Source organism: Podospora bellae-mahoneyi, chromosome 5 (assembly GCF_035222275.1).
Source record: "Podospora bellae-mahoneyi strain CBS 112042 chromosome 5, whole genome shotgun sequence".
Classification (NCBI taxonomy): Eukaryota; Fungi; Ascomycota; class Sordariomycetes; order Sordariales; family Podosporaceae; genus Podospora; species Podospora bellae-mahoneyi.
This window is the reverse complement of record NC_085884.1, coordinates 330,619-346,735: the sequence shown is the minus strand read 5'-3', so window position 1 is coordinate 346,735 and position 16,117 is coordinate 330,619. Positions and strand designations below refer to the sequence as shown.

The 16,117-nt window shown below is 50.7% G+C and overlaps 2 protein-coding genes across 2 annotated transcripts; one reads left to right on the top strand and one right to left on the bottom strand.

The window, feature by feature from the left end:
- Nucleotides 1–4: 4 nt before the first annotated feature.
- VPS41 (Vacuolar protein sorting-associated protein 41) lies at nt 5–4,441 on the bottom strand (the record flags this gene model as incomplete). The annotated part of the gene is made up of 4 exons (XM_062879443.1): nt 3,730–4,441; nt 2,685–3,673; nt 925–2,629; nt 5–832 (listed from the first exon to the last, which is right to left on the bottom strand). Exons 1-4 carry the CDS (start codon nt 4,135–4,137, stop codon nt 5–7), a joined length of 3,930 nt encoding a protein of 1,309 aa, XP_062730395.1. The 5' UTR covers nt 4,138–4,441.
- Nucleotides 3,548–10,718, top strand: APC1 (Anaphase-promoting complex subunit 1; the record flags this gene model as incomplete). The annotated part of the gene is made up of 2 exons (XM_062879444.1): nt 3,548–7,958; nt 8,007–10,718. Exons 1-2 carry the CDS (start codon nt 4,638–4,640, stop codon nt 10,716–10,718), a joined length of 6,033 nt encoding a protein of 2,010 aa, XP_062730394.1. The 5' UTR covers nt 3,548–4,637.
- Between the last annotated feature and the right edge of the window lie 5,399 nt (nt 10,719–16,117).

Here is a 16,117-nt window from a genome sequence, read left to right as displayed (position 1 = left end):
GAAATCACGTCTCCTCCGCCTCCTTGCAAACAGGACACCCGCCCGCAATCTTGTCCCTCAACAACATCGCATGCGTCACCTTGGCCCCTATCCGATGCGACACACTCTCCCCAACCGCATTCACCAAGCTCTGATCCACCCTCTCCCCCGGGTGCATCTTCTCCAGCAAATGCGACAAATGATACACATGTCCACAGGCAAACCCAACCAACGTCTCCATCTCCCACTCCGTAAACGCCTCACAACACCCCGCACAATGCCCCGGCGCCCACTTCTTCCCCGGCGGCTTAGGCACCTCCTCATTATCAACCCCATCATCAACAACCTCATGCTTCTCCCCAACAACAGTAGGCACATCCTTCGCCTTGACATCAACATGATCGCCGCCTTTAACCACAACCTCAAACTTCACCCCCTTCCTCTGCCCACTCCTCAGCAAATTCTGCGCCGCCGCCACCTCACTCCTCAACACCTTTGCCACGCCCGAGCTGATACTGTGTTGGATATCATGCTCCTTCATGATATGCTTCAACCCCTCCCTCAAACCATCAATCTCCAGCCCCTCTGGAATCCGTCTGACAAGAGTGATGGGATTAATCGCCGTCCCGACCTCCTCAAGCAACCCCCTAATGAACCGGGGTTTGTCCATACTATACTCGAGCAGATCCTCCCAAAGATCAGGATCGTCTTGTTCCTTGGCAAAAGCAATCGCGCGGCTGACATCGCCCAGCCGTTCAATAATGAGCGTCAGGGCGCGCTTCATCTGCCCAGTCTTGGAGTACAGGTAGACCAGCTCGGGGATGTAATCGTATCGATCGCATTCTTTGACGGCCTAAAAAAAAGACTGTTAGCATGCTCCTCACACACACACACACACACACACGCGCGCGCGCGTGCAAAAGGGGACAGATGGAGTAACCTCACCTCCTCAAACGCATATGCAGTCGAAGTCTTGAGAAAGCTCATCAACAGTCCCTGGTCATACTTTGCAAACAAATGCACCGCCAAATCAGCAAAATTGTCCACCAGAGACTGACTGTCGGTCACAAGCCTCGCCCTCGACTCCCCGCTATGTTCGTGAATCCCCTGCCCCCGCCATAAACCCCGAAGATAAAAGAACGTGTACAGATCCAATTTCTTCTCCTGGAGCTGCTCCACCACAACATCCGGCTTGACCAGTCCATGCTGTGCCTCGTCCACCAGCAGGGTAATCGCCTCATGAGTCGCCTGTTCCAGCTCATCATTCGACATCTTGGCCTGCCCTTGATGAACACGAAGAGTGAGAAAGCTAGGGATGTCATCCGCCACGGCATCAGCCAAATGCCCATCCTTGATCAACCTCATCGCGTTATCCGCATCCTGCAGCTTGATGTAACATTTGAGAGCCTCCCTATTCCTGCCGTTGGCTTCATGAAGCTTGGCAAGACTCTCCATCACGATGCGCCAGTCGCGCCCAACCTCGCCATCATCCACGCTGTCTTCCCTCACTTCTCGGTAGTTGAGCTGGTTCTCCAAGGCTGTCGTGATGGTGGTAATTTCGAACAAGTCAGGAGACCATCTCTCCAAAAGCTCGCGGAACTGGGGTTTGCTCGTCTCGAGGTAATGCCCAAGCACAACCTCGTAGATGGTTCCCGGGATTGGGGGCCGTGTCCGCTCGGTAGGGATGTGATTGACAATCTCGTCAAACTTGTTCGCCCCAGCAAATGTCCACACCCACTTCTCCCAGCGGTCCGGAGTTCCCAAAACCTTTCCACAGGTCTGTCCAGCTCGTACCCAGTCGCCACCCTCAACCAGCTCTTGCAGCCACAGTTCGCCGATCCGCCTCTTTTCCTTTTCTGCCGCCGAGTACATCGATTGCATTCCCTCGGCAAGGGAAGCGGTCTCATCGTAAAAGTCGTCGGTTGTCTGAGTATGGTCCGGCGATAATGGGCTCGTGTCGACAGCCGTCGACATGATCTCGGGGTGCTCGTTGACAAGCTCCCATGCTTGCTGGTACTGCTGTCGCTCCAACAACCACGACAGATGATCCCCCAAATCTCTCCTTGTCGCGAGGATGCAGTCATACGGACTATGTATAAAGATCTTGACTCCGGGCTTGGTGAGATTTGGATGCACAGATCCACCCTTTGATCGCAAGAGAGCCGACGCGGCAGCAATCTTGACTGGCGATGTGCCCTCGTTGCTGTCCTTGCTTCTGATACTGGCACCTGAGCTGAAGAGAGAGATAGGGTTGAGAGCCGCGTTGAGCATCTCAGTGCCCAGCCCAGCCAACGTCTCCAGGGCGCCCCTACTAGAGGCAGCAGCAGCCACTGTTTGAGCTGGCAAGACACCAAGGTGGTAGTCATTGGACGAAAGCCTTTCGAACCGGCTGAGCGTCAGGCCATCTTTGTCGACCTCTGCCTGAGAAGTGAGATCGATCAGCCGCAGTTCGGGAGGCTGGTTGTTTTGCCTGCGACGAATTCCGCCTGATGGCTCGCTACCACTGGATAATGTGTGCTTGTGGCCGCGAGCCGCGGTACCGTCGTCTTGTTCGTTGGCATCGTCGTCGTCCGGCAAACAATAGGCGAGAACTAATATCAAGTTTTGGGTATATAACGAAATGCCAGAAATAATGCAATCCATGCGAAGTCTGAGGGGTCAGCAAACACAATTGAGAAAAGGGCAACGGGCGGAGGATAACTTACAACTTTACAATCTCTGCCCGGCCAGCGGACTTCTCCCCGGCATGCTTTCCAACGCCGACGCCCCCGGGGTGAACATGTATGATCCAGATGGTCCCACCCCAACCAACCAAGAGACGCTCTATCGTCTTGCTGTGCTTGACCTGCTGTTGTTTCAGTCTTTCCGCAGCTGGCGAAAGGAGGACTTCATGAGATTCCTTCTCAGGCTCATCAGGCTCGACGGCTTGCTCGTCGATCCATTCAGCCCTTCCCTTCCACACGCTGGCCATAGTCTCCCACTCTGCCGTCTGAGGCCGATCAATGTGGCCGATGCGCTTCCAGGCATCGTCTGCATCGGCGCTCTCCAGATGAAGCTTTGTACGCATGATCTTGATGCCATGTTCGTTCAGCCAGACGACGTATTTTCCCGACAAAGACCACTTGATGGTGTTGATAGTTCCCTCGCCAGAGTGCAAAACGGTATCTTTTCCTGTGCTGGCGCCGACCATGCCACCAAGCCAACCTGCCGCTTGCGCAGCTGCCCCCGTTGTTGTGGCAGTACTTCGACCGAGCGGCGCACCCGTCGTCAGAATTAGCTGACCCGACAACCCGCCAGAAAGATATGTCTTGTCGTGCTTGTAGTCTGGAGACAGAGCGACGGCTTGGATAGGGCGAGCAAAGTTGCGCAGCGACACATCCTTGACATCGACCAGAGATTGTACACAGACATTTCCGTCCATCGACGAGGTAGCAATGTAAATATTGTTGGACGGGGTATTCGGCACTGTGTTTTGGAGTTGGGTGGCCCTTCTCGGTGATGGTGTTGGGACAACATGGCCTTCGCCGATAGATGAACCCGGTCTTCGAGGGCTACTTGGAGTAGCTTTCGGGGTGGCATCGGGTCTGAGCGTCGACAGTGGTGGAGGGTATGGGGAGATGGAAACGGCTGTAACAGAGGCTGAGTGGGCATGATAGACTCGTAATGGTTGGAAAACAGGGAGTTGAATGACATGCTGGTTTAGGCGGTCAGTCACACCATTTCGTGCCAATGCAGGTTAGGGATACCGACGATGTTTCCATTATGTGTTCCTATGATCTGTTTGTCTCCAGCAACTAGAAAGGTGCTTGTCGCATCTCCATTGCGGTAAAGAGGCCCGAGATGTTGAGTCAATCGCGCGTACTTGAGCTTTGGCTCCTCATCTTCATCCTCGCTTTCTTCCTCGCCCTCTTCTGCCTCTTCCTCGCCCTCTTCCTCCCTTTCACCATCCTCATCACTAGACTGCTCTAATGTGTCATCGGTTTCATCGTCAGAGGTTGCGCCAGCGCCTGTGTTAACCCTGAGCCCCCCCATTGGGCCTGTTGTTGTCGCGTCGCTGGCTGGTGGGTGCTTGAGCGCTACACCAGCGCTGCTGGACTCAGTCGGGCTCTTGCCATGGTGGGGGTCGTTGTCGCCGGGCTGTGGCGAGCTTCCTGTCATGTTGATTCAGGCGACGGCAGCAACTTCATGGCGGGTTTGGAGCAGGGCGCAGAGCGAGGGTCGTATGGCTATGGGGTTCAGGTTGCCTGTGGAGAGCCGAGTGTTTGTTGAGTTGCTTCGGGAAGCTTTGGGCGCGGCCAAAAGCTACGTCAGAGCTTAAACGGCGGTCCCTGCAGTGGTTGGGGTAAGCTTTGACCAATAGACAGCTGCCCCTCAAAGTGGGGACATTCATTGGGCAGCCTTGCGACCCCAGACGCGGGTTCCAGGCTCTCGGACGCGCTTTCTGGGATACAGTGCTCTTGACCTACTGACTGCCCTGCGATGGGCATTGCGGCCCTCTGAAGACAAGACGAAGAAAGAAGATCGTTTCCAGGCTGTTCTTTCCAGCGACTGGACTGAAGGAAATGGATCGCCAGCAATTACCTTCAACCATTACCCGGTACTCGACCTTTTGTATAATTTGAGGAGGGAAACAGGACAGCACCAAACACAGCAAAACTATGGCCTCGATTGCTTCGCTCGGGGTCCATCAACCCACCGGCTTGCGACATGCCATTCAAGAAGGGATACTCGACCCCGACCCGCCTCCATCTACCTACACGTGGGACATCAGCCTTAGCAAGGAGGGTGACAACGAATATGAGGATGAACTGCTCACGACGAAGAACTGTGTGCTCTGGTCCCGCGGCGGGGTCTTTCGAAAGAGCTTCAAATTCGACCTCGAAAACGAACCTATCGCCCAAGCCCTCCTAGCCAACTTCCCTGCCTCGGCCGAACACCAGTCTAGAGATAACGACAAGCAGAAGAAGAAGGCTCTCGAAAAGCCCAACCTCTCGAAAGCTCTCGTCGTCTTCCTCAAGACCCAGGCGCACATCTACTTCCTCTCCGGTGCCAGCCATGTCGTCCACATGCCCTTCGAAGTCGAGTCTGCCTGCGCAGCACCATGTGGTGTCATCATTCAACGCAAGCCACGGGCGAACAATACAGCTCCGGTTTCGTTGCGTCTCCCGAAAGTACCGCCCAACTCTTTCGTGTCGTTCCAGCCGCCGCCATCGTCGTCCAATACCCAACGAGGGCGCGAGTTCTCGACCGAGGGGTTGGGCAACCCGAAAGTACTGCCCCTCCGACTCAGCTCGACACTGGAAAATATGTGGCAACCTCCTATGGAAACAAGTGAAAGTCATTGGCCTCGGCTTGTTTGCCTGACGGATCCGTTGTTGGAAATCGGACTGGTGGTGACACAGCAAGATCGGACGAAGCCTCCAAGGGGTCGGAGGGGCTCGACCGGGCCCCTGTTTCTCAGTCCTGCCGAAGAAATGCTTCACATAGAGTCTGTCAAGCTCTCGAATCTACCGGCATCGGAAGCTGGGGGCTTGCATATTGCCGTTACCGTTAACCGCGAAGCCGGCATGTACACAGTTTGGCGACTGACCTATCTAGAGAATGAGGACCCATTTCTGAGCAAAAAGAAAAAGAGGAGAACATCATCTTCGCGGCGACGGAGTTCTATGGCTCCAGGCCTGCCAAGCGGAGCTGCCACCCCGATTCACCCGTCCATGAGAGAGAGCTTTGGTGCGCCACTTCCAGGCAAAAGAACCAGGAAGAGCGTTAGGATCGAGGAAAACGAAAAGGCCTTGGACAATGCTCTCAACTCTTTGGATCCGGACAAGCGCAACGATGCTACTCGGAGGCAATCACGCCGAGTAAGCTCTCTGTTGGCTCGTGCTGATCTGTCTGCATCTCAAGATCGAGCAACCTTCACCGAACAGTCAAGCAGGAGGTTAGACTCCCAGGGGAGCCAGCGTGCTCGCATGAGTAGTGGATATGCCGGTTCAGTATTCAGTGGCAGCTTCAGCGGTAATCGAGACTTGAACAGCCTCCATGAAGTGCCGGTGGATAACCTGCTGGACGAGCTTCGTGCTGGTGGTGATTTTGAGGGGTTTCATAGTATGGGTCTGGAGGATCACGACTTTGATGGGCTGACACGGGAGATGATGCTTACCAAGATCCACAGCTTCAGCATGGACAACGCCAACCTGCGATACTCTCTATCGGACAAGCCTGCCAGGACACACTCCAAGGTCTTTATACTTGCTAGCCCTCCTACTGCCACGGATGAGCTAGGACGCGCCATGCTTCTTGTTGGTATCCAGGATCCTGTCGACAGGAGACTCCAGCTTCTGACCCTCCATGTCGATATTCGTGACGAGAAGATCACAACAAAAAGTGCCATGAAAAGTTTCTCAAACCCAAGCAGCCTCACTATTGTTCCCGGAGAGCCCCGGAGGGTTCAAAACGTGGTCGATTCATGCAAACTATCCGACGGGCATCAGACCATCATGATCTTGTCTGAAGACACCTCCGGCGGAAGAGAGCTCAGCCTGCAGTCCCCTTGGGGCAAAGTAACGACTGTAACATTACCATTGTTATTTTCTGACAACCTGCACAGCCTCGATTACGCAGGCAGCCACAAGGTCAACAAAGAGGTTCGAGGCAGGCGGTCGATGGGCATTGGCATGACCTGCACTCAGATAGATTCCGTCTGTCACTCAAACTCGCGTGGTGTGGTTGACCTTCGAGACAAGGACGGCAGGTTTCATCGAGTGAGAATCCAATTGCAGCCTTCATCGCCTCAAATACGTCGCGTCCTGGATACTTGCCGGAGTGTCCTACCTACTTCTTATGCCGACAAGCTACTGGCAGGGTGGTGGCACATCATGCAGTGGCTTCAGAGCGGGCGTGTTCGGGGTCTAAGCCGCCCCATAGTGGACAAGGAATGGACAGCACTCGTTATACTGCTCTTTTCCAGCTTCCTCGCCTTGCGGCACAACAGTGAGACTTCCCTCAGGAGCTATGGGGAGGGCGCAGCACAGCCCCCATGCCCAACGAGCTGGGACACGATGCGCGTATACGAAAACCCCAGCTCATCAGCGTGCCCGCCTTGGACTCGCACCAAAGCATGGCGGTGGCTTCTTGATACTCCAGTCTTTGAACCGGCGGCCGTGACTGCCGAATCGGGCCCTCGTCCACCAAGCTTCCTTGCTATTCACATCGAACTAGCGCAGAGATGGATGGCGTCTTCTGGCGGCGTGCTGGCTTTTGGCTTTGATGGATACCTTCCCACGGCTCTCGGCAGAGGTAGCCCTGGACGCAGTAATGCAGCATGGAGTATGATGATGGCGCTCCATCTTTTCCTCGAGGAACAGAAACTGAACATTCTGTCTCCCGAGGATACGATACACGGCCAGGTCGATTTGAGGACAGCGCTCTGCCAGGTCTCTAGGTGGCTCGGCTGGCAGAGGCACGAAGCCATTTATGCGCTGGGCATAGACGTGGATCTGGAATCAGTACATGATCTGGTTCCTACTCTCGCGGCCGAGGTAGTTGAACCGCCGACCTGCTTTTGCGTGCTGAGCTGGATTCAGGACCATCTTGCATACGGTAAGGGGGGCGAGTTCCCGACATTGCCTCTCGTCTACTCCACTGGCTGCCCAGATGCAGTTTCTGGAAAGTCAAGATCGCAGCTCTGGTCATCCTTAACACCTCGATCGCTCATGTTTGCCAAGTTCTTTGGTCTTCTTGGCACCACAACGAACCGGTACGAAGTGGTTGTGGCCATGTATGAGGCTCGTTTCACATCACAAATTCTCGAAACATTACCGGAGGCAGTTCTCACGCCTTTACAGGACATTATATTCATGTGTCAACCAAACCCACCGCCTTCGTGGTCCAAGGAGCTACTCGCTCTAGTGAGTCGGACTGACATCAGCACTGTCTTGCGGCCATCAAAGACATGGCGACCACTTGGGGCTGAGATCAATGTGAGTATTCGGTTCATAGTTGTGCTATTATCTACTAACATGCCCCAGGCCCCATCACACGCTGCGAAATGGGATGTGCGAATGCTGTGTCAGCACCTCGACGACTTCCACGACCGCGCAGAGGAGACGGAGGCCACAGAACGCCAGGCCGTGGTGCGCTCCTTGTTTAGAGAAGACAGACGGCTCAATGAGGCTCAGAATCTCTTATCAACATCCAAGCACCGCGTCGTCCGCCTCAACCCCAAGCCGGGCACAACGGAGCCAGAGTATCTCGAGCAACAAAAGCAGCTTGTCGCTACTGTGGCGACGAGTACCCTTGCCATACCAGCAGGCAGGGGCCTCTTGTACTTTGCTCTTCGCTTTCCACTTCTTACTCAAAAATATCAGATCAACGGATTTCAGCTCACATGTGTCGTCCAGCCGATTAACAACTCGGTCGGCGTGGACAAGGCCCTGTTTACTGAGGAAAAGATTAACTGGGCCTTCTTCCACCAGGGCGTCTCGGGTGGACTTGCCATCTCACCTCATGCAAAAGGCATTGACACATCGTGGATTCTGTACAACAAGCCGGGGTCAGATTTGAACAATCGACATGCCGGATTTCTGCTCGCCCTCGGCCTGAACGGTCATCTCAAGTCGGTCGCCAAGTGGGTTGCGTTCAAGTACCTCACACCCAAGCATACTATGACATCCATTGGCCTACTTCTCGGCCTGGCAGCCTCGTATCTGGGGACCATGGACTCGCTGATCACGCGCCTTCTGTCGGTGCACGTCACTCGTATGCTGCCGAGAGGGGCTGCCGAGCTCAACTTGTCGCAACACACCCAAACCACTGGCATCATGGGCATTGGGCTTCTTTACTGCAACAGCCAACACCGCCGCATGAGCGAGATCATGATGTCGGAAATCGAGTATCTCGAGGATGGAGAGGAGGAGAACCCACTTCGCGACGAAGGCTATCGTCTGGCTGCCGGCTTTGCTTTGGGCTTCATCAACCTCGGCAAAGGAGGCGACCTGAAGGGGCTGAGAGATATGCGCTTGACGGAAAAGCTCCTGACAATCGCCACGTCCACCAAGCGCGTGGAGCTGGCTCATGTCTTGGACCGTGCCGCTGCTGGCGCTGTGATGGCTATTGCCCTCATTTTCATGAAGTCGGAGGATCATATTGTTGCACGCAAGATTGATGTTCCTGACACAACGTTGCAGTTTGACTATGTCCGGCCTGATGTTTTGCTTTTGAGGACGGTGGCGAAGAATATTATTCTTTGGAAGGAGATCAAACCTACCTTTGACTGGATCAAGAGCAGTTTGCCTTCTATTTATCATTCACGGGCACGTCTGAGCAGCACTCGGAAGCTTCAAAGCAGGGACATGTCTTTTTTCTCCATCTTGGCTGGCATTTGCTTTTCGCTGGGCCTTCGGTTCGCCGGCTCGGCGAATATCCAAGTTCGGGATCTGCTTGTTCACTACCTCGACGAGTTTGTACGGATCGTTAGAAGCCCGGTGACGAACTTTGACGCGGAGCTAGCTCGCAGCAACGCGAGGATGTGTATGGATCTGGTGGCGCTGTCTTGCGCCACGGTGATGGCCGGGACGGGGGACATCACTGTGCTCCGTCGTTTGAGAGGTTTGCACGGTCGAGACGACAAGAGCACCACGTACGGAAGCCACATGGCTGCTCACCTGGCGATTGGCGCTCTGTTTTTGGGGTGCGGAACCGCCACGTTTGGGACGAGTAACCTTGCCACTGCTGCTCTCCTGGTCGCTTTTTACCCGCTGTTTCCTGCCAACGTCCAAGACAATCGGGCGCATCTGCAGGCGTTTCGTCACTTTTGGGTTCTGGCTACGGAACCCCGGTGTTTGGTTGCGAAGGATTTGGCTACCGGTCAGCCGATGAACACGCCGATTAATATCCATTTGAAACCGGGGTCTGCGACGGCTGTGGCGGCGGCGTCGCAGACGGGGAGTGATGCGACAGATCCGGAGGTTGTTATTCTCCGGCGGCAGACTCCTTGCTTGCTTCCGCCGCTAGATGATGTCCTACGTGTTGTCACGGACGCTGGTGGACTGGGTTGTTGGGATTTGACGATTGATTTTCAAAATCAGCCCAGTCTGGCGGATGAGTTTAGGAACAACCAGAGTGTTTATTTGCGGAGGAGACCGGCGCATGAGGGGACTTTCCCGGCTACGTTGCGCGCGCTGGGGAGTAGCGAGGTTGTTGACAAGGGGTTGGGTGGGAGGGATCCGATGGAGTGGGTTTTCGAGTTGCAGGCGCTGCGGGATTTGACGCACGCGGAGAGGGGGTTGGTGCTTGATCGGCTGGGGAGTAGTGGTGGGGGGGTGGGCGAGGGGGAGGGGGCGAGCACGGCTGTGGATGCCAAGCTGGTGTTGAGGGCTGGGTTGGATACGGGGGGGTGGTCGAGGGATAGGTTGTTGGGGTTGAGGTTGTTGTTTGAGTGGGCCGAGAGGAGGGGGGTTTTTGCTGGGAGGGTGGTGGACAAGACAGAGGCTGAGGAGGGGAAGGGGAGGAAGAAGGGGAAGACGCCTGCCAAAAACGGGAAAAAGAAGGTTTCTATGTCTGTTGGGGTCGAGGGACAGGGTGGGGGGAAGAGTGAGGGGGTGGTTGGGGGGAGCGAGAGGGAGTTGGATGCAGTGGAGAGGGGGTTGGATGCGGTGGAGAGGGGGGAGGTTTGGTGGATGAGGGATAGTGTAATTGGGGAGTTGAAGGGGAGGGCGTGGCTTGCGGGGAGGGATACGTGAGAGTATTGTCTGGAAGAAGAGCAATATTCATGTTATGACATGGACAAAGTATGTGTTCAGGCTTCCAAAAGAATACAGCAACTCTACACTTGCTATTGATGAAAGATGGTGAATTGTGTGAACACTAGAATACCTATATAGTCACACCCGACAATTTTTTTTGGCTCAGTCCGTATTGGTCTCACAAGGTGAGCAAAAGGTGAGCGCAGTGAGCATCACCCTGAGCTGAAGTGGGTCCAAGGACCGTTCGGCTATACTTGCCGTAACCAAAACTGATCATGACTTTACTTCCGTTTTCTCCTTACACGTGCTAGTAGCCTATTATTAACCCCACTAGAACTACCATTTATATTGAAATTATAAGTTTAGAGATAAACGAACTTATTTATTTTTTTAAAAACAGAAGAAAACACTTATAAATTACTATATTACTATAATTTAAAAATCACGTAGTTATAGATAGCGAGAATATATATAGTAGACTACCTATCCGTTACCCGAGTTTCTATCTTGCCGTCCTATATACTAGGGAATAGTAAGGGCACTTTGTGGATTAATTTAATAAGTATATACTAACGTTAAAGGATAAAGGGCGTTAAACTTTAATAGTTATAGATCTATAGTATTATATAAACGGAATAGCGGTAAAGCGTATTACCCTTAGCTTAGTTTCTTTAGGACCGCTAGCGAGTATATTAAATTATATATATAAGTAAGGGAAAAGTAGGAAGGGCTAAGAGACTTACTTAAAAGGTAATATATATATTTATATTACTAAAGATTCTATTCCGTTCGGTATTACCGATAACCCTATAATTTTAAACTCTTTATAGAAGAAAAATAGAGTTATCGGGGGTTTTAATTATATAAATTTTACTAATACCGGAATTAATTATTTTTCGGCTTAAAGGCCGCGAACTTTAAATATATTAATTAGTATAGAGCAGGTAATAAATATTAATAAATACAAGAGTAACGGAGTTAGGAACGGTTAGGGGTAAGTCGGATAAGGACAGGAGAAGCGGTAGAAAATAGTGTAATGGCTAGAATATAAAATAGTTAGTTAATATATAGGGATATATAGGCTCCTACTTAAAGGAACGTTGACTAGCTGTCACGGCTTGACACCTAGTGGGGCGCAGGCGCACCACGGACCAATCATTAGCACAGGATCAAGGACCAATCAGAATAGGATTATTAGGATCGAGGATCGATCCAAAGGAGTTAACCCCGGAGGGGATAATATCGATAGGATCGAGGGTCGAGTCTATCGATCCAGGACAACGCCAGGCTTGGCACGAGGTCTATATATACGGAGGAACTGGCTGGTGTAGATAGACAGTTCCGCAGTATTCAATTCAAGTTGTAGTTACAGTATCTTGTGATTACATTGAGACATCTTGTTGTGCACTCTCTAGCTGCACCGAACCAGGATTGTTCAGAAGTAGTATGACGAACCCCTATCCAGAACCTCTGAAAGGGATACCGGTTGAAGGCTGCTTCTGAATAATCCTGGTTCGGTACAGCTAAACAGTGTACGACAAGATGTCTCAATGTAATCACAATACTGTAACTACAACTTGAATTGCATACTGCGGAACTGCCTATCTACACCAGCCAGTTCCTCCGTATATATAGACCTGGTGCCAAGCCATATTTACTTCTTGCTCAGTGCCCTTGGCACACTGATCACGACTGCTCAGTTTGCTCAGTGCCCTGATCAGACTGAGCACTCCGCTCAGTCTGCTCAGTGCCCTTGGCACACTGATCAGTCGTTCCTTACTGTGATTGGCTATTCTCGTACGTTCCTCCGATTGGCCCCTATTCCCGTGGCCCCACAACCCGTCCTGTACCAGGGTTGTGACAAGTAGCCTTCAACCAGTATCCCTTTCAGAGGTTCTGTACAGGGGTTCGTCATACTAGCGTCCGTAAAATAAAGACGTCGGGCGATCTTTACTTAGAGGTAATCTTAAATAGGGACTATTTGTAAGTTAAACGTATAGGAGATAACGTATATTATAAGCGAGCGACCAATATAAGCGAGCGACCACCTTTTTCACGCGACGCGTAACCTCAACCTCAACACCTCATTTTCTCAACATTCCAAAATGCCATCTACTTCAAAGGAAGCCCATATAATCTTAGCCCTTGAGGCTCTTCGAAATGATAAAAATCTAAGTGTATCAGCTGCAGCCAAGATATATAACGTCGATCGCAGTACGCTTAGATACCGACGCGCCGGCCGGCCTACACAACGCGATACTACGCCCAGATCGAAGAAGCTTACTTAATCCGAAGAGGAGGCTATTATTTACTATATTATTAAGCTATTTACGCGAGCTTTTCCACTAAGGTTACGTGGTGTGGAAGATATGGCTAACCAATTACTACGCGTACGCGATATGCTACTTATTAGTAAGCTTTAGGTATATAACTTCGTTAAACGCTAGCTATAACTCCGTACGTGTTTTACGCGTAGATACGACTACTAGAGGGCTAAGTATAAGGATCCGAAGGTTATTACCGAGTAGTTTACGCTTATACGGAATACTAAAGCTAAGTACGGTATTATAAATAACGATATTTATAACTTTAATAAAATTAGGTTTATAATAAATATTATTTTCGTAAATATAATAATTATAACCTTAAACGGTTTTAGTAAAGTAAAACTAGTTTAGCTTAGTAACCGCGAGTAAGTAACGATAATCTAGGGAGTTAATACCCTTAACTAGGCTATCCTACCTTTTATTATTTTAACCGTATAGTATTACTTTACTAACTAATATACCGAATATAATTTACCGTCTACCTAACGTATCGCAATTACCGATAATAATTAAATTACTAATCCGGTAAGCCTAAATTAAATTAAGCACTTCGACTATTATATAGCGTCCCGTACGAAGGGCAAATACCGGTTATTAATCCTCGATAGCCACGAAAGCCACCACTTAACTAAATTCGAGCGCCATTACTAGTAAAATAATATTATTACGCTTTATATACCTTTATATTTCTCCTACCTCCTCTAGCCACTCGATATTAGCTACTTTAGGCCGCTAAAATAGGTATACGGCCGCCAGATCGAAAGCTTAATACGTATATATATTAACTACGTAAGTAAACTCGAGTTTCTCTATACTTTCCGCGAAGCTTTTTTCGCCTCTATAACGGAGAAGAATATACAGGGTAGTTTTATAGGTGCTAGTCTTATACTATACGATCCAGAGAGGGTACTTTCTAAGCTAGATATAAAGCTTCGTACGCTAATACCCCTATCCTTAAGGCCGGGTATAGTATTACCTTAGGTATTCTAAATATTATAAAACCCCCGAGAAGCTAATTTACAGTTAACGTTTATTAAGACTTGTATTACTAACTATTAAAATAGCTCCCCGACTTCGATGTTGGTTACTATAGACCAGCTTACTAAGGGTACGATAGCTATAATGCACCAGGTGGCCCTCCTTCAGTCAGAGAACGCTTCGCTCCGCAAGGCCAATGAGGTACTAAGTAAGCGCCGGAGAACTAAAAAAACACGTGTACGGCTCGGAGGATCACTTATTGTGCAAGATGCACAGGATCTACTGGACCAGAAGGCCGTGGGTGGGGAGGCAGTGGAAGAAATACAGCCGGATGGCGGTAGTGCAGGGGGGGCTCGTACGAAGGTTCAGTGCTGTGGTGTGTGCGGCAAGCCTGGCCATAATGCGCGCACTTGCCAGGAGGCTATAGAATTGTCTGATTCAGCTATTTCGGATGTAATTATGGTTGCTTCTTAGTATGGTTGTGTAGTAATTGAGGATAATGATATAAAGGTTTTGAAAAAGTGGTCGCTCGCTTATATTGGTCGCTCGCTTATAATATACGTTAACCCTTATATACGTTACTATCCGCTAGGGAGGTCGTTACTACCCTTATATATTTTATTTTTCTCGATATCTGGGCTCTAGAAAAGGGCTTATTACTGTAGACTGGGTTCTACTATAAACACCAGCGTCGGCAGAGCTTTGAAGCTTTCGAGCCTCAGGCGCTCTGCTTATGTACTATGTAGATCCCAAGATCCGGCATTAATAAAATACAGTACGTATTTATGGATTTTATAGTATTCTTCTATGTGGTTTCCAGCACTTGCACCACCAGCAGCACTTGCGGTTGGAAACCGCAGCTCTCACAGCGAGCCAGAGTTTTCTGCCACAGCTGCCACAGTGAGCCACAGCTCTGTCAAAACTCTCAATAGATTGAAGCCACGGCAGCCACAGCGTTCTCAACGGCCCAGGACCCGGCAGCCACAGCGTTCTCACCAACTGGAATCAATCGAATACGAGGGACTCAACAGGGCTTATCAGCGATACAAGCTACTGTGAGCCACTGAACCGATGGAAGTTGTGGGGAGCGATAAGGAGGAAAACGAGGTCTTTAATGCCCATAAAGGGCTTCCCTCGCGGTGTATTTGGAATTGACTTTTCATTCCTTCCTTAAGTTCAAGTTTAAGCCAAACAGTCAGAGTTCAATGTACTGGTTCACCACATTCTCTTCCTGGGCATTGATCCCTGTAGTTTAGTGTTTATGATTCTATTGACAGGGCATAGTTCCCTATACTTGCCTTCCTTCGGTGTCACCTTATACCGTACCTCGCAGTTTAGGGACCCTACATTCTTCACGGTAATTGCTTCCACCTACCCGAGAGGGCCTAATCAACTGGCCTACCGGCGTGTGCTCCCTTAAACATGCGGTCTCTCGGAACTGCAGCGTATTAGCCGCGAACAAAGTCTAGAAATTCTAAAGAGGCAACCACGTAGCGTCTCTTCAATGCCTGCGATAGTAATAAAGTAATGTAATAACCTTAACATTTCTCGACCTACCCCCAAACTTCCGGGTTTCGATAGCCCCAGAGTTGCCCAGCCACCGAACAACTCAGCCCTACCGAACGAGCTAGCTAAGTGGCCGAACAGGTCGATCAGCCAAATAAACGTGCATTACCACTTCTTCGAGTGAGTAGTTAGGAAAGTAATAATGTACATTATAAGCGAGTCGCGCATATAAGCGAGTCGTGCACTCTCCGTTACCCTACAATAACTACCCTCAATTACACAACCACACCACAATACTAGGAAACCACGATAATTTTATTGGAAATCGATGAATCAGATGATTCTGCAGCCTCCTGGCACGTACGTGCATTATGGCCAGGCTTGCCGCACACACCACAGCACCGAATCTTCGTACGAGCCCCCTCTGCACTACCGCTATCCTGCTCCTTTCCTTACGCTACCTCTCCACCCACAGCCTGCTAGTCTAGTAGATCCTATACATCTTACACAGTAAGTAATCCTCCGAGCCGTACACGTGTTTTTTTTTTAGCTCTCTGGCGCTTACTTAGTGCCTCATTGGCCTTG